The sequence below is a fragment of the Corapipo altera genome, unplaced genomic scaffold (genome assembly GCF_003945725.1).
Source record: "Corapipo altera isolate COAL_440 unplaced genomic scaffold, ASM394572v1 271, whole genome shotgun sequence".
NCBI classification, from domain to species: domain Eukaryota; kingdom Metazoa; phylum Chordata; class Aves; order Passeriformes; family Pipridae; genus Corapipo; species Corapipo altera.
The window spans coordinates 542,710-568,253 of NW_020884935.1; the positions used below are offsets into that span (position 1 = coordinate 542,710).

Consider the following 25,544-nt stretch of genomic DNA (forward strand, 5'->3'; position numbering starts at 1 on the left):
ATTAGTGTACACAACAGATTAAGAAATCATGAAACTACTGTCTATGAGTTGCATGATAATTAACTCTCAATGACTTATAAATTAAAAGCAAAACTGTAATGCTGTTTGAAATCAGACACCACTTACTGCCCTGCTTTTGCCCTTTCTGAAGTCACATGAGGAGAGAAGTTTGAAAAAAGGGACAGTAAAGAATTCCCAGATTCTGAGGAACAGCTTTTATTTTAAGCACATCTTCCAGTAGCTTTCTTAGAGATGCTGTGGTTCGTGGAAAAAGCAAGACACACTCCAGGTTTTGCAATTCAGCCATCCTGTTGCATACTTGAGGGATCCTGCTTTTCTCAGAATTGATAAGACAGTCATACAGGCTTTGAAGAAAGCCAGAAGCAATTCTCTAGTCAACAGGATGGTTGATGAATATGGTAAGACAGAATGGGAGAGTCCCTGGCATTGTGCATTCCAGCAGCTCTGTGCCTTGAAAAAGATGTTGGCTTGTCCTTCAGCTGAGCAAAGCTTAGGAACTTAATTCCTTTCGCTCCTTAAACAAATATCAAACCTAATTATTTATTCCCTTCCTTTAAGAGACAAGGACTGGGAAATAATTAATAGAGTAAAAAGCCCTGCCACGTATTTTCATTATTTGGGGTTGACTGCTTCAGCAAAGGCTTTGCCAACTACACTTTCATAGGCACAAGAATTACACAAGCTTGTGTTAAAAAGTTGGATTTCCCTCTAAGCTCAGGCACATTTCTGGGCACCTCTCCATTTTGCTGCTGGGGACATGAAAAAATGAAGTTTTCCAAGCTCCAGCAAAGCAGATGCACAGATTCAAAAAGACCTTTCTAAAGCCTGCAGTATATCCCAATGTTTAGACCGTGCTGTCATACCCTCAGCACTCCTCACTGACAAAGTTTCTCCCAGAAATTTCTTTCTGAAATTGAACCAGATGTCAAATATGCTCTGGATGTTTCAACAAAACAGAATTTCAAAAAGGAGAAAATCACTCATCCCAAGTTAAAATGGATCAGAGATCTTTACCTATACTAAAATTAAAACCAAAACATAATAAATTCATTGGCACACCAAGAACAGATGTTTCCTCAGACTCATATTAAAAAATTTGACTCAGCCTTTCTAGCTTTTGGTGACAAATAAATCCTCTGAAAGCTCTCAAGCTGCACAATTTCCTACAGCCTGAACTGGAGAAACACTGAGTTATCTCGAAGATACTTAAAAAAATAGTAATATTATTATTAATGATAAAAATAAATTCTTCTCCTCCCTTTATAACCTCACCATAGAAGAAAACTGTTAAAAGATGTTAGGCTGCACAGGAGGAGAAAGAACTCAGCACTCACAGCCACTTTTCACACAGTGTATCAGCAAAGCCGACAACTAATATTAGCAATCCTTTAGCCTGTGCCTGAGGTTCCCCCAGAAGGTGGAATTAGAAACTATTTTTAGTGGATACAGCAGCACGTAGCTGGAGGGCTGTGAGGTTAAAAATCTTCTCAATTCCATCACTCTCTCTTATCACCAGCTCCCAACCACCGGCCTGGAAAGGAACCAGCGGCAGAACTGAAGAGATTCCCATCAGGTGCATCCTTCCAGGAGGCCACCTGCTCTTCTAAAGCCAGGACAGCCTTGTTTTGGGCCATTAACCACAAGCACTAAGTCTGACTTGGTAAGACTAGGGAAAGGGAATGTGATTTCCCATACAAAGGACTGGAAGAGCTGAAGAATGTGGCAAAGCAGATCGTTCTTGTGGAACGGGGAGGTCAAGCAGGGAGGGCAGCACCTCCCCCAGGGCAGGAGCGAGGGCAGGAGATGGTCATCAGCACTGCTGGGACAAGGGCAAATCTACAGACACAAGAGTCCTGGTCCTTCTGCCAAATCCAGCCCTGGGGACACTCACTGTGCAAAGGAGGGCATGGCACACCCTCGGCATCACCCACCCTGGACTCCCAACACCAAACACACATCGATATCCAGCACAGCATCTCAGCAAAAAAACCCAACAATACACACACACAACACCAAGCCCTTGCCCCGAGATTCAAGCAGCACAGAAAATCTTGGGAGGAAAGGCCACAAATTTATAGGAAAGTCCAAGGAGCCCTAATAATAACTACCAGCAAAGTTTAACACTGTTCTTTCAGGAGATGCTTATTTTGGTGCACAACAAGGGGAAAAAAGCAGTCAATCACCGGCCTGACATCCTCTGTGCCACACAGAGATGGCTGCTCAATTTGGGTCCATCCTGTTTGGACAGTCCCTGCCATGACCTTTCCCAAAAACTCCATCTTTCAGGGCAAGATCACCTTTGGATACTACCCCTACTACAAAAGGAGAGAGGATTCCTTGGGTGGGATGCTAACAGGCTCCACCCCGAGATGCTTCAGAAACACAGAAAGTAGAAAAGATGTGTGTGAAAAGGGCAATTAGGGCTCAAAACAACCCTCATGATGTGGGACTGTGCTCACCATACCAGCAGAGCTGTGCTGCCATCCACTACTGATTTCACCCTGCTGACAGCTCAGCAGCTCCCAAGTGTAACCTGGGCTTTGAAGTACTCCACAAAATCTGGTTTGCCAAAGCCTACAGGAGCTTCAACGCTCTTTGAAACTATCTCCTGGGACAGACTGGCTGTTAAAAGACACTCAACATGGGAGAAGTTGAGCCCAGGACAGCAGAAGACAAAGAGCCAACTTGGCAGAGGTAACAAAGCTGAGCTGTGTTTTATCAGCACACCAGGCTCATCATCAGTCCTCTGGACTGCACAGGGCTTTCTTCTGGAGCAGATTTACTCGGGACATGCCTATAAGGGAGTGATTAAATCCATAAACACTCCTCAGCACTACTGCAGGGGGGAAAAACCCCCTTCTCTTCCGTGTTCAGCCTGCTCACTTCTGCAGTGAAGCAGCAACCCCAAGGCCACCAGTGATGTGCTATTTGTAAATCCCTGCTCACTGGGAAGAGAACCAACACAAAGCAGAAAATTTAAGGAACTCCTACAGAAATCGCTACTTGTACTGATTTTACTCTCAGGCAGAAAAGATTTTGTAGAAACTGTACAAGTCACATCAGATTATTTAAAGCCCTTTGCACAAAAAGCACGGACATTCCCCCCAGAAGACTCCATTTCTAACAACCATTAACAGCAGGAAACAGAAGTGATTCCCCCGCTGCCTGACTTGCTGCCCAGGGGCTGAGCTCCTCGTGCACGAGGAAAACACTGCACAGTTTGTACCAAATTCTCATCATCCTACAAAATGGGATCCACATAGAACTTACAGATGGCAAACAAACAGTAAATACCTTCTCAGCTGCTACCCTGCACAGCTCCGTTCGTGAACTGCAAGGACAAACACCAATAAACTGGTCTGAAGACACAAAAGTGTTACTGGTTTAGGGACTATGCCACAACAGGAATCACTGGAAGCTTTGCCATGACTGTCCTGGATAATGCCTTCCATCGGAGGGGCTGCTCAGCTGAGGAGCTGCCCCACCTGCCAGGAGACAGGTGAATCTGCACCACCCACCAGTTTCGATGAGAAATTCTCAGTCCTCAGTGTAAACTACTCAAAAAGGAACCTTATAGTTTTCTTTTGAATCTGTTGCATAGAGGAAGAAGAGAAAACCTTTTTAAGAGCATGGCAAGGAAAGCAAGGAGGCACCTGAGCAGCTGCTGGCAATGTTTTATCCTAATAAACACTTAATTAAGTTATTGCGAGCCTGAGGACGACTTTCCAAAAGTCGGCTCTACATACTCATCAGAGCAGCTCCTTTACAGCAGGCTCTGTCCTGTCCAGCCCAGCCCTTAGTCAGGCACTTGCCAAGTAGCACAACCAGAGAGCTGGCACCATTCCCTGAGAGGAGAAGTTCTTCCACCATGTCCCCCTGCACAGCGCACAGGAACTGGTCAGTGCTGTCACCTCCTCACAGCCATGCCCATGGCACACAGGCACTGCAGGGAGGTCATGAACTCCTGCCCTGTTCCCCTTTGTCCATAGAAGAAACAGGGACATTAAAAAGTGATGGTAGGGGAAATGAAGATTTCAAGGTACTTCACATTTGAACAGAAGTCTGTATTATTTACAGAAATATGAACATGATTTCTGTCAGCTGTAGGTATTTATTAAGCAGAACCCTGCAGAAACGTGCTCTGAAGCAGCATCCTAACACAGCTGAGAGACTACTCTGGGATTTCAATGCCAACCCTAGCTCGAGCTGCAGCTCCCCATGACAAGAGAGTTGTGGAGTTACCACAGACACTTCCAACTCCAGAGTGAAAAGAGATTTCCCTAAAGGGCATCTCTTGGAACACAACCACCATCCAGCACAAGCTCTACAAACACCAGACACTGCCTGGCAGAATTGGGCACCACCAGGAAGGGCTTCCAGTCTCCAATCCATTTGCAGGACATACCTTTCCCCCCAGCAGCTGCTCAGACCAAAGGCAAATGAAAGAAAAGCACTGCACTGACAAAAGCAAACAGGCCTGACAGTAAGGAATCACACAAGTTAACCCTGGTGTTGACTAACTGCAATCATCAGCAGCCCAAGTCCTCAAAATGGGAAGTGTCAATGCAGACTAAAGCACTGGGGAAATCAGTCAGGACCCCGCGCTACCAAATGCTGCTCACGTGTGCAGGAAAAGGTGGCCCCTGTCTGAAGAGCCAGCAGCTAAACAGGACAGGGAAGAGATGCAGTACAGAAGGCGTCTATCAGGAAGTGAAACAAAATCGTGTACCCAACTCCCTTCTGTCATTTTTGAGCCAGGCTGCTCGCTCAAGAGTCCCCCAACATTCTGCCCTAACACGAGCAGCCGATGCTGCCTTGCACATCTTCACTGCCAGCTCAGCTCTATCATCCTCCTTTAATCCACGGGCTGCAAAACACAAAAGCAAGAAGAAGACCAGAATTCCAAGGCTGGCAGGAGCACACAGCAGGCGTCAATACCGAGCTCATTCCCGAGGCTGTGGAGCCAGGAGTGGAAGGAGGGAGAGAGGGCATCCAGGGACATGAGAGCGAGCTCTGGAGCGGCCAGGACGCTCCCTGTACGGGCAGCAATTCCCCCACAGCTTGCTGTGCCTACTGTGGAAGAAGTTACAGGAGGGCAGGCCAAGCAGCCTGCTGGCTTTTTCAGCACCTCAAGCCACTTCCCTCCCTCTTCCTGTTCTCCCTCCCAAACTGGCTGTTTCCCTTCCTCCACAGGCAGGCCCAGGGCCTGGCATCACACCTGCTGCAGGAGCTGCTCTCACCGCCAGCCTCCCACTCACTTCCCCTGCCCACAAGAAAAGTCCTGGTTAATAACCCAGCAGTCCCCCAGCCAAGGGTGCAACGGCAGCTGGGTGCACAGCTGGATTATGTGCAGCCTGGCAGCCCAGGGCACTTCTCCATCAAACCACTAGACAAGAGCACTGTACTCCTCCAGCATCCCTCCCCTGAGAAGCACCTCTTTCACCTTCACTGTAGTTTGTTTTTCAACAAACAACACCCCTACTTCCCTTGTTTACTTTTTAAAGCACTGTTTAATAACTGCCAACAGCATTAATGAATTAAATAGAGGGAAGCAATGTCTCGTTTCCAGTTTAAGCCTTTGCTCCCAGACAAGTGCTGAAGGCACCGTTTCTCTTCACACAGAGGCCAGATCTAGAGCTGTGTAAAGCACAGTACCACATACTAATAAAAAACCTCATCAAAACCCTACCACAACAACAGGGAAATGGAAAAGGCAAAGATAACTCAGGACTGCCCTACAGTGACATTTCTATTAACAGGGTCAGCTGGCAGCACACACAGACATGTCCAGGCTTCTCTGATACCCAAAACAGAAACAAACCCAGTGCTGAGCAAAACAAGGGCCACGACTTACCGAAAAAGGATTCGGCAGAGGTGACACCACCGAGGGCAGGGAGAGAAAGGGGAAGTGGTTCTCCACCAAAGGCCATCTCTTGCCACTCAGCACTTTTGCAACTTAAGAAACAGCCAGAGGAGAAAAACAAAGCAAGCGTGGGAACCTACTTGGGCTCAGAGGCTTGACGCAAACTGCATTTTTAACAACATCTGCATTTGTGCCTTTTTCTTTTTTTTTAAGAAGGAACTGTCTGCAGGCACTTCCTCTGCTCCAAGGTGGGGCTCCCTGGAGAGAGAACTCAGCTGCAATGACACAGGCAGGCATCACCACAGAAAGATCTGCAATGCCAACAGTTACTCATCTGCATGAACTGATGTACTGATCCCTTCTCACCATCACCAAGCCCCCTTTTCTCTTGCTTTGGGCTTCAATATGGGTATATTCTGAAGCCAAACTAAGACAATAGGAAAAACTCAGAGTTTGCTAGAAGACAGCCAAAGGCTAGGATGATGGGTGTGAATCTGAACTCCCAAAGGCCTTTTACTTGCTCCAAGTGACGAGAGAATTTCTGGTAAATTCAGAGAGAATTTGCCAACTTGCCAAAGGGAATGCTGATGAGCATGGCTGTGTCTGCAAGTGAAGTGTGTCTATGTCTGCTTCAGATACATGAAACAACCACAGTCAGAAAATTTCAGAGACGGAATCTAACCAGCCTCAGGTCACCTCACCAGGCTGGGGGGAGCACTGATACCCACTCAACACCCGAATGTGTTACCAGCCTTACAAGTCAAGCCCTCTGCTGGAACAAACCATCATGCACATGCCATCAGGGCTCTTCTGCCACCAGGAACAATTACTGAGCTCCAGAACCCACTTTGCAAACTTCAGTCAGAGCCTGGGCAGCCTGGGTATGCTGGAGAGAGCAGCGGTGTCCTCTGGAGACCGCGACAACAGCTCTGGGCTGAGAAACTTATCCCTGCCAGAAACTCATCCCTTCCTTGCTGCCAGCAAGGGGAGCAACAACAGCTGCTGTTTGCAGGCGAAGTGTTCAGCCCACGCAGCTGCACAGTGCCGAGACAAACCCAACCACCTGCAGCATTCCTCTGCCTCCCAGTGCCCCCAGCCTCGCTCTGCAGGGCTGAGCTGACCTTCCTATCAAATGTATTCCCTCGCAGGCAGGGCTGGGATTGATTTGTTACAGGCAGAAGAAAGCAGAGTGGGTTTTAAGCCGGACAACGTTTTATAGTTTCTGATAAAACTCAAAGTCCACACGGGTTTCCTGTTCCCCTCACGTACTCCTGGCCTGTGGATGAACCAGCTCAACATATAAACTCCTAAAGCAAAGGCAAAGCACGGGCACCAGCTGTCTCCTCTCCATCCCACCTGGCAGAGCTCAGTGCTGTTTCTCCCCCAGCCCTGCACCCATGCCTGTGCCAACAGCTCCGGATTAGGTTTCACTGGGCTGCTGCTGAGCGCGTGCTCATACAGTAACTCTCACACAACCCCCCCCCGAGTCACTTCATGCCGAGTCCATCCCTGTCGCTTCCTGCCAGCACTCAGCAGCCTCAGAAAGGACCAACCTGCCGAGGTTGGGCAGCTCTGGGGGTGGGGGAGATGTGCCGAGCTGAATTTCAATTGTCAGCAACGCCGAAACCCAGCACGGGCTGGGACACTCCACTGACGCCAGATCGTCAGGTAATGATTTATTTCAGGGAATAAGAACCTGGGAACGGGCTGTATGAGTCACCATGGCAATGAGGAACAGAGTTAAGCAAGGACGGATGGAAGGTATCACAGAGTATTTTCCAGGCAGGACACTAATAACAAGAAGTTTTATTGCCCATCTCCCTGGCAGTGCAACACCGAGGGAGGCCCAGCAAGCCACGTGTTGGTGGCCCACGTTCAGCCTCCCAGTCGGCTCCAGATAATCTACCCAGAGAGAAGGAAAAAAGATTCCAAAAAGCAACAGCAAAACAAGTTGTGCAAACAAAGCTCTGATGTCTCTGGAATTCAAGACTGAAGATACGCGCAAAATCGTCCTTCCTGCAGTCCGACCACTGCAGCTCATGGACTAGAAAGGGGGTGGCTCACACAATTCAGATGCTGATTAAGAAATCCAGGCACTGGGTGTTTACAGAAGAAATCTGATTCTGTGCACTTTTTAAAGCAAGAGACCCAGACCGGAAGCGAGACCACGAAAGGAATTTGTTTTACATGATAGTCCCCAAAGGCTTCCAGGTCTCCAAGTCAAGACATTCCCAGATTAAAGCTCTACATGACATTCTTGTTGTGCTATATACTGTTTAAACATTCTTGGGCATTTTTAATGCATACCACTGGGTTCACAGAGCAGGACAGCGATACCCAGGAGAACACTCCACAGTGTTTTACCACCACGTGCCACACTCCTGCCACCTCAGTCTGTCCAAAGTGAGCCAGCTGCTGTGTACCAACAAAATGCTTTCACAAATATGTTCTTAAAAACACTTTAATCGACGTGAGAAAACTTCACAAGGGGAATCTATCGCATCAAGGATCAGAGAAAAATAACCATCAGCTTTTTGATTAGCTGTCCTCAGGAAGAACAGCCCTCTGATTGACATGAACTTATCTTTTTTCCCTCCAAATTAACACAGTCCATGTTGATTATCTCTAAACCACACAGTAATCTCCTCTGCCACCAAAGTTTGAAAGTGTTGCCTTCATACACAGCACATTTCTTTTTAAACCTTAAACAACAGCTGCCAGACCCCTGAGCAGCTGGTTAGCAACCAGGTCTCTACCCACTACACTGAAATACGTTTAAGAAAGGATATTTTATAACTAATTTTCACTCCCATCTCCCTGCATGTCACTGTCACAGACCTGACCATGTTTGGCCTGACTGGCAGTGCCCTGCAAGAAGGACCCCTCAGCTTTAAATACGACTGTAACACAAGTCACAGGAGACACTCTGAGGTCAACATACTGTCCCTCCCCACTGTGGCCAAGTCCAGCGTCCCCTATATTTAGACAAAGTATGTCCAGCACTTTACAGATGGAAGGGGATCACTGATTTGCCTGAACCATGGTCAGTGCTGGCCCTTGGAGCAGAACCGTGCCAGGACTCGGCTCTGCAGCCACCCCCACCAGGGCATGGGATGGAGGAATTATGCTGGGGAAGCTGCCTGGCTCTGATCACAGCCTTGCTGCCTGCCCTCAGTAAATACATTAACAGACTCCTGTAAATAGAGCACCAAAACAAGGACCACTCTGTCTCTACACAAAGAAATCAATGCTGAATAATAAGCCTTTTCCTCTGTGCTAAAATGAAGCAGATGCTTGTTTACCAAAAGCATCAAAAATCATCAAGAGGCTGTTGGATTTGACTCATAAAAATATAGAAGGAAGTTATTTGTTCAGTATTTTAACTTCTGCTGCACTCAGCACTTTCAATTTTCTCTCATTTTTACTGCATCCTCCCCATGCAGGAGGGGTATTTGATCCCTGAATGACAGTTTCCAGCAGGAACAGTAAAATCGGTTTAGGAACGACTGTCCCTTTAGATTAGCAAAAAGAACAGTCAGCAGTAGCCAGTGATGTGAGATGGTTTGTGAACTGTTTCAGAGAGAACTGCCACGTCCCAGGTTTCTTTCAATAGGTTTTGATTTGAAATTGGAAGTCACAGAGAGCTTTACCTGTTGTGCTGATACAGCCCGTAATTGGGCTATTGATCTGCTGCCCCTGGCAAATACACCAGAGGCCTCATTTTATGGAACAGGGAAGCTGCAATTAATGGAATACAAAATTTAACAAGGATGTAAATAATAACTTGAAATTTTAATCACTTAGAAGTGAGAAAACATCAAAGACAAAGGATCCAACTTTATAGCTGGAATAGTTTAATGGATTCTGCGTCTTCAAGGCAACAATTGGGACAGTTCTTCGCACAAGCAAGGTCAGTACAAACTTCAGACTCAATTTAAAGTTGCAAACCAAAGAACAAACACAGCATCCCTTTGGGTTAAACAACCCAGCACCACAGAGGATGAGGTCCCTCATCCTTTAAGGACAGGCTGGTCCCCAGGTGAGAGGCTGCCTGTTCTGGGGGCTCAGAGCACACCTCCCCCCAGCACAGCACACCTACCCCAGCAGCAGCCACAAGAAACAGTGACAATCAGCCTCTGGAGCCATCAGGAAAAGCTCTCCAAATCAGACTATGAGATATAATTATGATGCCTTTCAAAATGCAAACTCAGCATCACTTTCCAATCCAACTCTTCCCCCCGCGGATGTTACAAGTTCTTCCTGGAGACAACATCCCTTGTGACTCTGCTTTTTCTTTTGGTGCTCTGAATAGGGATCAGCTTACCAGGAGTCCTTTATTCCTGAAATAATTTCCATTAATCACTCACCATACACCACTTTAAACAGAAGCTGACAGACTGTGGGATGTCTAACAGCAGCACGGCATCTCCCAACTTAAATAAAGGCTGAAATGAAGGGCAGCCCAAGAGGCAAAAGGAACTGGGAGATTTCTATGCAGTAGACAAGGAAACTTCTTCAAACCACTCTTGAGAACTGCAATGTTTTTATACAGCTACTTTAAATAAAAGCAGGGAAGCAGTACTGTTTGAACCATCCACTCTTCATGGTATATGCTCACAAAAAAAGTAAATTAAAGGAAACACAGCAACGTGCACCATTTTGAAACATCACCCTACAGTTCTGCATTTGTGATTCCTCAGCACAGCTGCAAATTAACCAACTCTTTTAGCACCTGAATGCGACTTTCAGTTAGAGGAGATGCCAGTGCTTTACTTCAAAATGCATTTTAAGGAGTTTCAACATAAAAACTCTGCACAGTTTTGCTGACTAAGACTCAGATTGAAAACACATTATTTAAAGTTTTATTTTACAGGAGTTTGAACTCCGAAGAGTAGAGATTCCAGATGTGTTTATCCCTGCAAAAGTCAGGTGCTAAATTTCAGCAGAATTAGCACTTTAAGCAGTTTGGCAGCCAATTTTCTGTGGTTAACTCAGGTCTTCATATTTCCTAAAAGCATGGAAACTCCTTTAAAAACCACACATTAAAGTAGAAAGACCAACAGAATACTAAATGCTGCTGTGTAACACAGATCCAGAGAAGTCTCTAACAAGAACACAGTGTACTTTAGGGAACAGGCTTTTAAACAGCTTTTAAAGAGGCTCCAGAATAGATATTTGCTGAATTTCAAGCTAGAGAGCCTCTCATAAAACATATCATGATGTACTTGAAGGAACTAAGGACAAAAAAGTCAGGAAGATTACAGTGGTGTCAAGGTTTTGCTCTGGTGACTGTGCTGGGAACCTGGGTGGTGTCCTGTTCCATCTCCTTGATGTTCTGCTGAGCAGACCCTGCCCTCTGAAACGCTGAAAGCAGCATCACTCACCCCTGGGATGGACATTGGTATCACCCCTGCTTGCCATGGAGGCACACGGATAATCCTCCTTTGCTTTCTTGCAACTTTCTGGTTGTGGCAAACCAACAGGGGGGGTAGAAATGGTGCTGACAAACGATTTGTTTTTATTTAGACTAACTGGCTTTCGGTCTTTGCACCACAAAGGAATGCAGCTGTTCCACTCTGCATTTGTTTTTTTTTCGATTTCTCTGTCTCTTTTACAAAGCAAATAAAGGGGGGAAAAAACCAAAACCTAAAAACAAACAAACCAACACTAACAATAACAAAGCTGGTGACAAACTCTTCACACACCACCAGGACACGAGCCCTAAAGAAACCCAAACAAACCAAACAACCAAAAATTCAGAATGAACCCGCCCCCCCCCCCCCCCCCCCAATTCTGGGTTCATTTTAATTCAGCATCGAGTTGCAGAAAGCAAGCAGGAGATTTACAGGAAGACAAAGGTAAGACTAATGATAGCTTTTCCCATCTGGAGTGTTGTGCAAATGAGGCACCCCCTTAAATTATGACCTGACAAAGGCAATTTATCATTTGCTAGTAAAAGTGACCCTACTCCTGTCCCACCTGCCATTTGGAGTCTCACAAAACATCAGCAACACACCCAGAGCAGGGCCTCCCATGCCCATCTGTCACCTATAGGTGGCTGAGCCAAGACACAGGTAACAGCCCACTCCAAAGCAACCCAATGGGGTGCTGTAAGAACAGAGGCTGCAGGGCAACAAGAGGCTCAGGTGAGCAAATTCATTCTCTCCACACTGGCAAACAAATCACAGGGAGAGAGGAAATCCCGCACAGTCCATTAAACACAATAACACCCCAGTACAGACAAGTCCCCACCCACGCTGGGCACCTCGACACAATTCTGGACCCAGGGATGAACTTACTCCGATCCAGCTGGGTCCCTCCACAAGAGCCATCCTGCCACAGCCAGATGTAACAGATCTACACTCTTCCAGTGAAAAGCTGGAAGTTTAACAGTGTGACCCAGCTGCCGACCCATGGTGCTCCCCAGGAGATCCCGGCAGGAGGCAGCCCCGGAGGTGGGACAGTGTGGAGCTCACTGAGCCTTTGTGAGAAGTGTGTGAACAAACGAAGGACTTTGCTAATAAGTGACAAAGATCATTTGTTTAAAAGAAAGGACTAAACCATTTCTGGTTCGGCAGTCTGGGTTTAGCCTACTTGTAACAAAGGTGTTTTGAGCAAAAGCATACTGCTTAAATGGCTTATTGCAAGTAAACCCAGCGAGCCCAAAGGGCTGAATTTGATGTTGATGAGGGGCAGATAAGTACTGGATAAACAGGAATATGCACTGAATGAGGAGCCTATGGCTCAATGTACCTAGAAATGCCCAAATTTAAACAACTGCCAAGGCCAAGGAGCCCCAACCCTACACAGAGATCTCCCCAGTTGGATTCCTGTGTCACCCCCAGCCTTCACCAACTCTGAAGTTTGTCTTATCATTTACCTCTACAGGCTTTTCTCCTCCCCAGCCTCCCTCCTCCACAGGCTGATGTTCCTGAACCGGAAAACTCCTGTTTGTCACAAAACACTTGGTTAATCCCACACGACCCAGCAGCAGGTGGCTACAGAACGGTCTCAAACTCCTTCCCAAGCTGCTCAATTCAAGCTCTGGCCCAGGTGCACATGAAAAGCGAAGGGGTGTCTTCAAAATACTTCAGTAAAGGCACAAGCATTCAGAATTAAGGACAGGAATGAGTTTTGTTCCATGTGTTTGTGAAAATAAGAGCATTCAACCAGCTGCTATGAAACAGCATGGCTGGAAACTCAAGTTGCAGATTTGCTCTGTACACATTACATCCATTACACTGGAGAAAAATATTTGCTGAACTAGTTTTAAGCCCATACAGGCTGATAATTTAAATGCTGTTTATCAGACCAATGCAGAGGAGACAACAGCTCTTCAGAGACTACTGCAGAACGGGATGCAGAATTTTAAACTTTCTCTGACCCCACAAACACTAGTTAGAAGAAACATTTCAAGAAAGTTAGCCTGAAGTTATTTAAAAAACAATGAAGCAATATTTTAACCAGGGGCTCTGTGATAAAGGTACAAGGAAGTACAGTCCTGCAAAAAAATCCCAGTCAGCCCACTCACTAGCCCCGAAAGGTCTTTTTCTGCTGATAATCTCACTGGGGTCCTTCTGCTTTGAGGTCTTTAGAAAAATCCCAAGCATTTCCAGAGACAGGAACATCTGCAGATGTTTCCAGACAACACAGAACCTCAGAGGCAACTCTACCATTCGCAGCCTTTTAAAACATTTATTTGGCAGCCCAGCAGCGTGGGCTTCCTAACTAAAACATATTGCTTGAAAACGGGTGGTGGGGGTTTGTCCTTGGAACACTGGTTTTGATTTTATGTCCGATAACCATCTCTTGTCTCTCTTCCAACCCCTACCAGGAAGGATCGGTGAGACAAATACCCACAGCTTCCAGGGGAATAAAAGGAAAAGCCAAACAGGAAAAGGAGTTATGAACAATACAGCCCTGGCTCAGTTAATGATCAACTCTGCACACACCATACTACTTTTCCCCAAATACCACAACCTATTTGAATAGAGTTTTTAGTAATCAGTGGGTAGTTAAGAGGCCTCTTAAGTGTTGCATTTGTGTTATCACAAAGCAGCACAGAAGTAAAAAAGATGAGAAATCCCCGACGACTCCGCTCTGTCAACAGGAAGCCCATCCAGTGTGCCGGGTGAGCTCAGCTGCGTGGAGGGGTGGGCAGGAAGGGTAAGGGGTCAGGTTCCCCTGCCTGCACATTCCCATCACATCCCTTATGGAGCATGAGGCTGCCTTCTGCAGCCGGACAAACCCTCAGCACACAATGCACGCTTAAATGGAGAACACAACTGCTGTAGTCCATCCTGATCCTACCAGCCTCTCCATGAGACGAAGAGCTCATCAACTGCTTTCTGTGTTGCAAGCACCTCCAACCAGAGCGACCCTCAGCTCTCTTAAGGCAACTTCAGCAAGAACTGATAGCGGTAACTGGAATCACTCTGCTGATCTTCCAGTCCTTTGAGCAGCAGTTTCCAAGCTCAGCTCTTAAATATCATTGACTCTCAGCACAATGGTAAAACACTCACAAAGCTACAGCGCTTTACAGCGGCACAGAAGCAATTAAAGATTTCCAATAACACGCTGCTCGGAGGATTGCGCTCTAATTGCTGAGCGGTCAAGGTTTTTGGCAGTAATAACATTGTAAGGAGATAAAAAGGTTTCCCATATGATAAATAAATAAATATACAGCTCTCCAAACAATGGCAGCAGCAGCCACACACCTATCTAAGTTCCTGACTCTGCACTTGGCGTAATTCAAGATTAGGTGGTCATGAAATTTTCTAACATAGAGGCCACGGCTGCATGACAGAGGTAAATGAAAGGGGTGGGGAAGGACAAGGGCCAAGCAGGCTGGGCACAAAGACAAGTTACAACACTGAGGTGGCAACACAATGAGCCCGAATTACCAGGTGTTGTAATTTACTGCACAGTTTGTAATTACCTGCACAGCCTGGAACTTCCTCTTACACTGTAAAGTGTGGTTTCTTCACACTACGCTGAAGGGTTGTCACTTAGAAGAAAACTGATTATGGGAGGGAGCAACAGGCTGCTAAGCCAAGTCTGCAAGGACATTTTGTGGCTACCTACTGCTGAAAATAATTCTGTTCAACTTGTGGGGTTTATTTTTTTTCCCTAAAAAAACCTTATCGTGTTTTTTTTCCACGATAAACCCACAACACTGCAAAGAAACTGCCTACTCTCTCTCTCTCTCTCTCTCTCTTCTTTTTTCCCCCCCTAAAGTTTAAAATACTTATAAAAACTATGAGTTAACAGCTTATAATAGAAAACAGTATGTTTTGCTGCAAGCACGAGAACCATGGAGAGCAGTGAGCATAGTTGAGTTTTTAGATCCATCCGGCTCCCGAGTGTTGGAGGATGGAGGAGTAAACAGTACAGGAAACCTTTAACATGTGCTCGATGTGCACCCAGGGGGGGCTCGGGTTGGCAGAAAGGGAGCCCAGGCAGAGACAGAAGTATTTAAACACAAGAAAAAACGCCCCAAAATGCCAGGGGGATGAGGGCACCAGAGTGAGGTGGTTAATCCTCAGGTTCAAAACATGCCTCTGCACCTCCAGGCCCCGCTCCCTGGCTGGACACAGCCTGGTGGAACTCGGCCATGGTCTCACAGGAAGGATGTGGTGCAGTGGGAGCAAGAGCCGAGCCTTCCCAAATCCCAAGTGAGTGTCCTGGCTGCTGTGTCACCCTGCTTTGCCACTGAGATAAAAGAGGAAAACTGGGTGACAGAGGAATCCAGCATTATCAGAGGGACACGGAAAAACCACTTCAGGGACACCAGCAATGAATTAAATAACTAAAACTTGGCCAGAAGCAGAGGAAGCAACTCTAGGCAGGAAGGACTGATCCATGGCAATTTCTCCACGTTTCTTGTTAAAAATTCTTTGATATTTGCAGACTGCCTAAAGATTTGCTTTTTTCCTTCTATTTTTTCCATCAGCTGCCTTAGAGTTTTAAGTAGACCAAATTAAATTTTGAATCCTACACACAAGTAAACTGGTAAATCAGCAGAATTCCCCCTAGGTTCAGTGAGAGCAGCAAGACTTTCTGGAATGGGTTACAACTATAAATTCTGAGCGTTTTGATAAACACAAGTCTCCCGGACATTATTTGAATCCTTGTGAACCTGAAATGAATTAGACCCAGACCAGCTGACTACATTACTGTCTAAAAGCGTCAACACAAGAGTAATTTCTGCTGATCTCTGAAAGTCAGAGCTGATCAGCCAAATACATCTACTAAAGAATACACTGAAACAGAAGTTTCTGATAATGTTTGGGTCACCACTGCCCTTCCCATTCCACAGAGAACACATTTTTGGCATAGCAAATGACTAAATCTGGATTTTTAGGCCTTGCCCACGATGAAATAAGGACATTCAATATTAATCAGCCTCTGTGAACTTGTAACTAGGAGCATAAAATTTAAAAATTGGCCTTTATTACACCAGCCTGAAAGCCACAGCACCGTCCTGATTGAGAACACCAGCAAAATATTAATCCAGTGTTCAGCCTGTGAGAACACTTATGTGTGGGCCAAAAGCTCTGTCATTCTCATGCTTATTAATCTTCCCTTCCAGAAGGCAAAGGACAGCGTAAGCTCCTGTGATAACTCTGTTATCTCTCTCCCCAGAAAAGGAAAGGGTGGTCCTTCCAACCCAGGGCCATTTAAACTACCACAAGATCCTCCACCACAGGGATACGTGCGATGGAGGGAGCAGAGACAAGCAGTATTTCCCCTTTCTTTTGATCCCTTTCCGTACAGTCACCAACTGTGGGTTAAGTGTTTGAGTGGTGCATAAAACAAACACCTTAAAAAGCACTTAAACTGTTACCTGGCTACCTGCTCTAGCTCGGTAAATCATCCAGAGCTCTAAGGAAATGTTCCGGCCCAGAGTGTGTGTTGGGTTTTTCTCCACAATTCCAGAATTACTGATACTTCCCAATGCCCAGGGTATATCCAGCTTGCATTCTTGCCTCCACAGAACAGTTCAGGTACATCCCTGTTAAACCCACTTTATCAGCAACTGCAGGGAAATCCGTGGTGTTTACAGGCAACAGTGCGAGCGGAAAAAAATTACTAACTACAAACATTTTGGGCTGAGTATGAAAGGCTCAGAGAGACTTAACTAAACTGATTACCAACTACAGCAGTGATTGCTAATGCTCACAAAGGAGGCCACAGAGTCCAGGGACTCATTTCCATATCAAGTCTAAGCAGAGATATCCACTAAAGACCTCGTAAGTGCAAGGCAGCTGCAATTCTAGCAGGAGCTTCTTGCGACAAGAACACAGTTCCAGGTGGGACCCAGTATTTATCCTACTATCTTGAAGTCTTTCATGATGTTTCCAAGAGATAAAACAGTCTGCTAGCTTCTTTAAAGAAATATCAAGCATGGCTAGACCACAGCGACTATCTCTCTGAACGCCTTATCTACCACCCCATAGCTGCCATTTCCCTCCTTAATCCTTCCAGCCAAACCCCACGACTCAGGCAGTCGCTGTTAATTGTCTATAAATTAAATGATTATTCGTATCTGCATTTCAAAGGGGGGTGTGCAGCTGGGGAGACTGATTTTTCCAAGCGGCTTAGTGTGGGGCACAGAGACACTCTGCACTTCAGAACTGCCCAAGACTGACAGCACTTAAAAACTGGCACCAGCTCATGTCTCTGCCTTGTGACCCGCAGGTGCTCGCGTCAGGTCTCAGACCTGCAACACCCCAGCCCCGCAGTCCCTCTCTGTCGCCTTGAGATAAGCCAAGAGATCAAATAAAGGGGCTAATCTCTGCTTTAAGCCCAAAAGACGGCCAGGGCACACGGGCAGGGGAAGGTAGCACCCCGCTCTCAGCGCCCAGCCCGGCTGAGGGTCCCGCACCGGCCCCGCACGGGGAACCGGCGGCTCCGGCAACAGAAAGCGCAGCCCCGAGCTCCCGGGCAGCTCCCGTGAAACACTTGTCGAGGTGCTCGGATGGGACCCGCAGTACTTGCAGTGAAAAAAAAGAAATCAGGGGAGCGGGCGGGGAGCGAGCAGCGGCCGCCCCGCGGTGCCGGTGCCTCTCGGTGCCTCTCGCCGCCTCCCGGCAGCGGTGCCGGCTCCGCGGGCAGCGGAAAGTTTGCCCGGAGGCAACGTGCGGCTGAGAGAAGTACGGAGAGCGAGGAGAGCGAGGAGACGGGAGAGTGAGGAGAGGGGACAGTGAGGAGAGAGGGGTGAGCGGGGAGAGCGCAGAGCAGGCGGCAACCCCGCACGCCCGGGGAGCCGGGGCAGGCGGGGCTGCACCGGGGAGGGGAGCAGAGGGGAGGCTCGGCGGCGTGTGCCCGGTACTCACATCTGGGCGATGGCGCCCTGCGAGATGACGGCGTTGTCGGAGAAGTAGGGGATCATCGCTCCCCGGCGCGGCGGCCGCCCCTGCCCCGCGGCATCGGCCCCGCGCCCGCTCTGCCCCGCGCCCGCCGCGCCGCCCCCGCCCCGCCCAGCGCGCAGGCGCGGCCACGAGGGGCGGGGCGGGGCCGGGACACGCCCACAGACACACCCACAGACACACCCACGGCCCGCACGTGGCGGCTGCGGGGACGGGAGGGACCGGGGCAGGGGACACGCGGGACACGGACAGGAATCAGGGGCACCCAGAACAGGGACACGCGGGACAGGGAACGGGGACAGGGAGCAGAGACACGCAGGACGGGGACAGGCGGGACGGGGACAAGAAAGAGGGACACGCAGGACGGGGACGCAGGAGACAGGGACGCGCCGGACGGGCACAGGGAGCAGGGACACGCGGGATGGGGACACGCGGGACAGGGACAGCCAGAATGGGAACAGGGAGCAGGGACACGCAGGATGGGGACACGCGGGACAGGGACAGCCAGAATGGGAACAGGGAGCAGGGACACGCGGGATGGGGACACGCGGGACGGGGACAGCCGGAATGGGAACAGGGAGCAGGGACACGCAGGATGGGGACAGGCGGGACAAGGACAGGCGGGCGGTCCGCTCCGCTCAGGGGCCGGGGTTCGCGTGGCGGGTGTGCTGTTTTTTTTGTTTTCCGTTCCCTTTTCCCCCTCGTTTTCTCCCCCCAGATCTAGGCCGGGGAGGCTGCACGTTCCGAAATCAGGTTCGTAGTGGCAGCACATCAAAAGGTGTTTTGCGAAAGGCAGTCAGTGACAACTCGGGTGCTTAGGAAACGACCTTAATTTCTCTCCTGCAAGAGACGGAGGGAAGAGTTCTTGGCAGTAACTTTCATATGCAGAGACTCGACAACTCAGTTTCTGCCAAAGGAGAAGAGAAGCAGCTGCCTTTTAGTGCTGTTTAATCTTTAGCTTCATCACCCCTCAAGAGAAAAGGAAGAAAGGAAGATATTTAGAACAAAAATCTTGTCCTCTGGCTACTGGGAATTCAGATCTTGCAGCTCGAGGGAAACTTAATACAGTTTTCCACTGGGGAGAGCCGAGGGCAGTGCACTCGATCCCACCCTGCACTGCCCATCCCACATTGGCATCTCCAGCCCCTACACCCACAGTGCAGGAGAACAGCCTTGGAAGCAAGCTCAGTTTTCTGTTTCCCATAGGAATGCAGGACATCCCAGCACAGAGGAACACGATACACCAGCCTTAAGTCATCTGCTATGGGTGGCACAAGCCCAGTAAGGAGGCACAAGTGAGCTGGCAAGGGAAGATGACAGTTTAAACACATGTACTTGTTAATGACATCTACTGAAGAGCAAGAAAATACCAAGGCATCACTGCAGAGCTGCCCCTGTGATCAGGCAGCAGAACTGGAAGCCCGAAAGCTTCATCAGCTTTATTTCCAACTATTAACTAAAACTATCAGAGAAGCAGAGAGGGGTTGAAAAAAGCAACACAGTGTGATGGCAACTGTTTTGGGTCTAAGACTTGGCAGAAGCAGGACAGACACTTGTCTGAAAGGTCTTGACCATCCCCACTTCAGAGACTCACAGGAAAAGGGCAAAGCAGTGGAACTGGTGATTCTGCAAGTTTTGCTAAGATATGGTTTGGTTGCATTAATTTAAGCAACGTCATCTTATATAGCCAAGAGCACAGCTCTGGTAATGGTGCCTCACAGCTGTAAAGAAAACGCAGTGCCAGCTTGCTGCAGTGCCAAAAAAAATCATTTTGTTAGGAAGAAATGAAGTCAGTTGCAAGAAGCAATGGAAAAATCGGGACATTAGAGAAATGTAGGGTAACTCAATCCTTCCAGGGGTCAAGAGACTGGCAAGAACCTCATATTCAGTAGTAACACATACCACACATTCACAGACTGAAAAACAAGCCCAGAACCTCTATTCTATTCTAATTAATAACTTAAGGGCTTTATTCAAGCATTGCAGAAGACTAAATGTACTTAGATACTGTCCAGACACGTCAGATTTCTTACACGCAACATTGCAAGGCAAGCCCTTAAAAACTGCTGAAAACAAGTGCAGTGATTAACTACAAGCAGCTACTCATAACATATGGATAATAGATTTGTAAATGAATTAGTCCTGGATTAATACAATCACACACTGCATGCCCATATGCCAAGAGACCACATGACAGAAATATCACCAGCTTTTTTCTTTATGAACCTTTGGAAATCAGAAGAAGGAAATCCTCAAAGAAATTCGTATATAGAAATCTGCACTAATAAAAGGTATTTGAACCTGGTTTTATTGCCATAAAGATTGAAAAACTAGCCTGAGACTGGCACTGCCTTCAGGTGTATGTTAGTGAGATTAACATTTCAGTTCCCACTGCCCATCTGTGTAGAATCACAGATTCATTAAGGCTGGAAAACAACTCCAGCCTTTGACCGATCACCACCTTGTCAACCAGACTATGGCACTAAGTGTCACATTCAGCCGTTTCTTGAACACCTCCAGGGAGGTGTTCATCCTATCCACCATTCCACCACATCCCTGGGCAGCCTGTTCCAATGGCTGACAACCCCTTCTGAGAAGAAATTCTTCCTGATGTCCAACCTGAGTCTTCCCTGGCACAGCTTGAGACCACTTCCTCTGGTCCTGTTGCTCTTTGCCTGAGATAAGAGGACAACCCCTACCTTGCTCTAACCTCCTTTCAGGCAGTTGTAGTGAGCAAGAAGGTCTCCCCTGAGTCTCCTTTTCTCCAGATTAAACACCTCCAGCTCCCTCAGCCACTCCTCACATAACTTACTCTCTAGACCCTTCCCCACCTTTGTTGCCCTTGTCTGGACATGCTCCAGCACCTCAAAGCCTGTGTTATTTTTGTATTTTGCTTTTTAGAATCAGACTTAAGGAACAACGCTATTTCTTTGTCAAAGCTCCATCTTACATTTAGACGTGAGCAAAAATACTGACCCAAAATTTTGATCTCCCAGCACACAGGAGCAAGGAGCAGGCAGAATGAAGGGGCTTCGAGGGGATGAACAAGATGGGAGTTGAGGGCAGCAGGTCACAAGACAGACAAGAAACTGCTTCTTGCTGGAAGCAGGTGCACTCTGCTGGGACACATACATGAAGAATTTAAAGTGCACGAAATTGCAGCGATGACAGGTAGCAGCCTAAATCACCGTGGTGCCGCAACAGAGCATGTGAGCAGAGCCATTAATCACTGTATGACAAGTTGTAAATACGCCTGTCTGGGGTCTCAAGTACTTCCCAGTCGCCCAGTGCACAAAATTACACTTTGCTGCAGGGAAAAGGGCACTGCCTGTCCGAGTTCTGTCGGTGTTTCACACTCCCCAGGAGGTCACAGGATCAGCAGGGCCGTGCGGAGCAAGCGGCAAACACACAGCACAGGACTCACAGGGCTTGTGGGGCAACAGGATTCCATTTAACCTTTGAACACCACACACTAATAAACTACAGCTCCATACAGCACACACGCTGTAAAAACACCCATCCCCAAACCTTTGTAACACTAACAGCTACTTCAGCAGCTAGAACCAGTTATGGAAGCAGTATGGAAAAAAACTACAATGAAGAGTGTTAGGGATGTCTGAACAGGCACTTCAGGAGGAGGGAGCAGAGGAAAAGCCACCCGAGCTGCCTCTGGAGAGAAGTTTAAGGGAGTGAAGGAGAACACATGCACAAACCTCTCCTATTGACTTGTAGTGTTTGGTCTGGCAGACACCAAGGCTGACAATATACTGTTTATTTATACAATCATCATCTGCCCCGGTGTCTGCATCCCAAAGCTACAGCGTCACAGCAGCTTGCACCAGCAAGTTCAGCTACTCCACTTTTCATGTGCATCCTAGCACATTTTGATCTTGCAGTGATGTAACAGAGTGTTCTGTGTTCTGCACAGGACTGGCAGCTTGCTAATGGCATTCCCCTCGTACAGCCCAGGCCTCAGTCCACAGGTCACGAGGAAGGGCTGTGGTCAGGTTTGGCACTGGCATGCACAGATTTGACACTTGCAGGAGGCATGCTCACAGATGGACACCCAGTCCTGTCAGTGCACATAGTCCACATGCAAAGAGGGCATTAATCAAGCTTCTGTTTCCATCCAAGATCAACAGCTTAAGGCTGAATTGCTGCTTCTTGTCAGACCACACAAAGGTGTGGGTGTCACCGTGTTCCACCCACTCCTATCCCACAGGGGCTTGCTGAGTGTCTGCTCACGTGTTAAATGAGTAAATCTGGAGCATGATTGTCTTATTAGGCATGTTCAATTCTTAGTCTACACTGGGGCCTGGTGACCTCTTTTCATTTCAGAGTATGTCTACCAGCAAGACTTTCTCTGGTCCTGTCAGCTCTCTCCTTTTGAAGAGCTCTAATGAACACAATATACTGTCCTTAGTCTCCCTAAAAACTTAATCCAGTGGATATGAAAGGTTGGGCATTATTTTAAATCTGTTTTGACTGAAGTCCAGGTACTCTCTGTAAAAGCAAGGAATGTTCTTCTCTTCTTCCAGCTGTGGGAGGTACTACAGTAGTAACATTTGTCATGTTCAAGGTAAAAGGGACAGTGGGAGGCTGTCAGACATAGGAATTTTGTCCTCAATCATTTGCATCAGTGTCACAGATAAGGCAATGCAAAGCCCAGACCCATGTTTTCAGGGGATTGTGAAAAAAACTTGTGAAGCTGCTGCGATAGGCAAACAAACCTCCCCCTCACCTCCAGCACATCCTCTCCCTACCGAGAGAGGTGCCACGGCTGTGCCTGCTCAGCCACCTTTACTGCACATGTGGAAAGTTTGTTCTTTATTGTTCAGCAGCTGTTTCCGGCCGCGTTTGTGAAAAGTTACAGAATTTTGAAAACAGCCCATCTCTGCCCGCAGCCGAGCACTGGAGACTCGCACAGGCACCGCCAGGGAGCAGAGGTAGCAAGTTCATTTCCGTGTGCAGAGGTGGGGCTTTGTTTTCCTCACCGGAGCTACACTCAAGCTTTGCCCACAAAGGCAGCTGTCTCGGCATCAGCTCTGATGGGGAAAAAAAGGTCCTAAGGGGTAGCTTTGAAAAATCTGGTGCCACACTGAGCTGCTTGAGGGTCAAACGACCTGATGCCGCTGCTTTTTTGGTGGGAGGTTAATTCATCCTTTTGCTCTGAGGACATGTGGTTTTCAGCAATGAAGAGTCCACGGATGAGTCTGAGTGGATTAAGGTCCAAACAGATGATTGATCTGGGCAGAGCCTTAAATTAGTGCAGCAAACCTGTAAATAGGTAGAGACCGATGGGCTGAGAGCAACATCTCCTGTGCTCCTCTCCTGCTGCTGCCTCCCCGCCTCGGAGGGAAATCTGTCAAAAGTCTTCTGGATGTTTTTAGCATGGGAGACAAAGCCTCATGTACTGTGCAGTCCAATTTATCAGGACAACATGAAGCCATTTCAGTAGCAGCGATCATAAACAAGCCAATGCATGCAGGGCACAGCGAGATTGAGTACAGTACAGAAACAAAGCTTTCCCAGTGATTAAGAGACATACCACCCACCAAGGCAGGGCTTACATCCACCAGCTGTATTGCACAGAGCCAGGGGAACTTAACCAAGTAATTATAAAGGAGCCGATATCTAGTTAAAACAAATGAAAAAAAAAAGGGGGGGGAGGCAGGAACAGGGAAAGCACGCAAAACTGTACTCGAATCCTGAAGAACCAGTCAGAACAGGAAGCCACATTCTAAATTTGGTTATTTAAGCTGTCAAAGAGTATTTCTGTTTCCAGTTCCTGAGCAAAGAAATCAGACAAGTACAGGGGTAGGGTGATAAGCATCACTGAAAGAACAAACCCCTGCTTTTAAAGCCCGTTTGGTCAGCTGCCCATCAGGATCGATGATTAGGCTCCTTAGTTGAGAATTCAACACCTATTTTGCAATATTATCACTTCATTAAACCCTTCCCTCACCAACCCCACATCCAATCATTGTATAGTTTACTTATCAATAAATCTTAGAGGGTCTGACACAAAGAGGTCAATGCTCAATTACACCACTTTTACAGAGCCCGAAGCAAAGAGGACTGAAGAGACCCGAGCGGTGCCACCAGGGGCAGGGAAAGGGACACAGGCAGCAACCGCTGGTCTCAACAAGCAACACCAATGTTGGACAGGGGTAACATGCTGAGACACACCTTTTGCTGAAACACCTTGTGTCACAGCCACCTTCTCCTGCTTTCTGGAGAGCTGCCTTCCACGTGTATTCAACCAACTCCAGAGGAGCTTTAAGAAACCAGCTCTTCAGATGAAAAAAATCTACAATGTAAACTCCCTGCAATCACCTTGCTACTAAAAAGTTAATTCAGACCCTTGCAAAGTGCTACAGCACTGCTTTAAGTCCAGCATGAAGGAAACGTGTCTAAAGGACGTCTGAAATTGTAAAATAGGTAACGCATTATTTCAGTGACCTATGGAAAAAAAAACCCCTCTAATTTTATAAAGGAATGTTTCTGATGCAAAGATACCAAAGAGCTGAACAGCAGTAAGCCCAGAAACTCTGGCTCAGATTATCAAAATACATTTAAGTGTCTGAAATCCACAAAACACTGAAAACTCTGAAGATTCCTGTTTAACTTTGAAGTCTCGTGAAGGTGCCCTACCAGGAAAGATCAGGAAAGGGAATTTTGGAGTTTCCCTTTCTATTTGCAACGGGAATCTTAAGATCCCTCTAGGGTAGAGCACCTGGCTCATGCTCAGCAGGAGACACAAGCACGTATGGAATCCTTATGGCACCTCCTGGTCAGCCCCTCCTTTGTTAACCTTGGAAGAAGGAGCACAAGTGCAGGGGAGCAGCTGTTCTGAACTTTCTCTGTGCCAACCAGACCCTTTTGGTAGTGGAAGGATCAGACCCACCTTCACTTCTTTTACTTCCCAATTTGTCTTTGCCTTGTTCCTCATTCTCCTTCGTTCATGAGCTTAGAAAGACAAATTAAAATAAAACTTTTCATAAGCATTCCCGTTTGGAGCGAGCTCCCTATGTTTATCTGGTTATTTGGTAACTCAACAATACAAGTCTGCTCGATCCTTCAGCCTGAAGATGACACCTGAAGTCATCTCACACATTATTGTGATCCACAGGTATGTAATCAGACTGGACTGAACCTGTTGCAAGCACAGTTGCACAGACCTTGGAGTGAACTAGCCCTGCAGATACCTGTTACTAATCCAATAAACCCAAATTTTACTGCCAGTTCTATAGCTTTGCTCACAAGTTTGGTGATAAAAGAGCTGGTAT

At 47.4% G+C, this 25,544-nt stretch overlaps 1 protein-coding gene across 3 annotated transcripts in view; it reads right to left on the bottom strand.

Moving 5' to 3' along the window:
- SSH2 (slingshot protein phosphatase 2) overlaps positions 1-25,544 on the bottom strand; it is a 95,708-nt gene that overhangs the window by 34,281 nt on the left and 35,883 nt on the right. Inside the window, exon 1 of one of the 3 annotated variants that reach the window (XM_027660348.1) lies at positions 18,223-18,317. The exons of the other annotated variants lie outside the window; for them this stretch is intronic. Coding sequence (XP_027516149.1) covers positions 18,223-18,278 — 56 coding nt within the window. The 5' untranslated portion in view covers positions 18,279-18,317. Of the gene's footprint in view, positions 1-18,222; positions 18,318-25,544 lie in introns of those variants that run through there. 3 annotated transcript variants of the gene reach the window in all.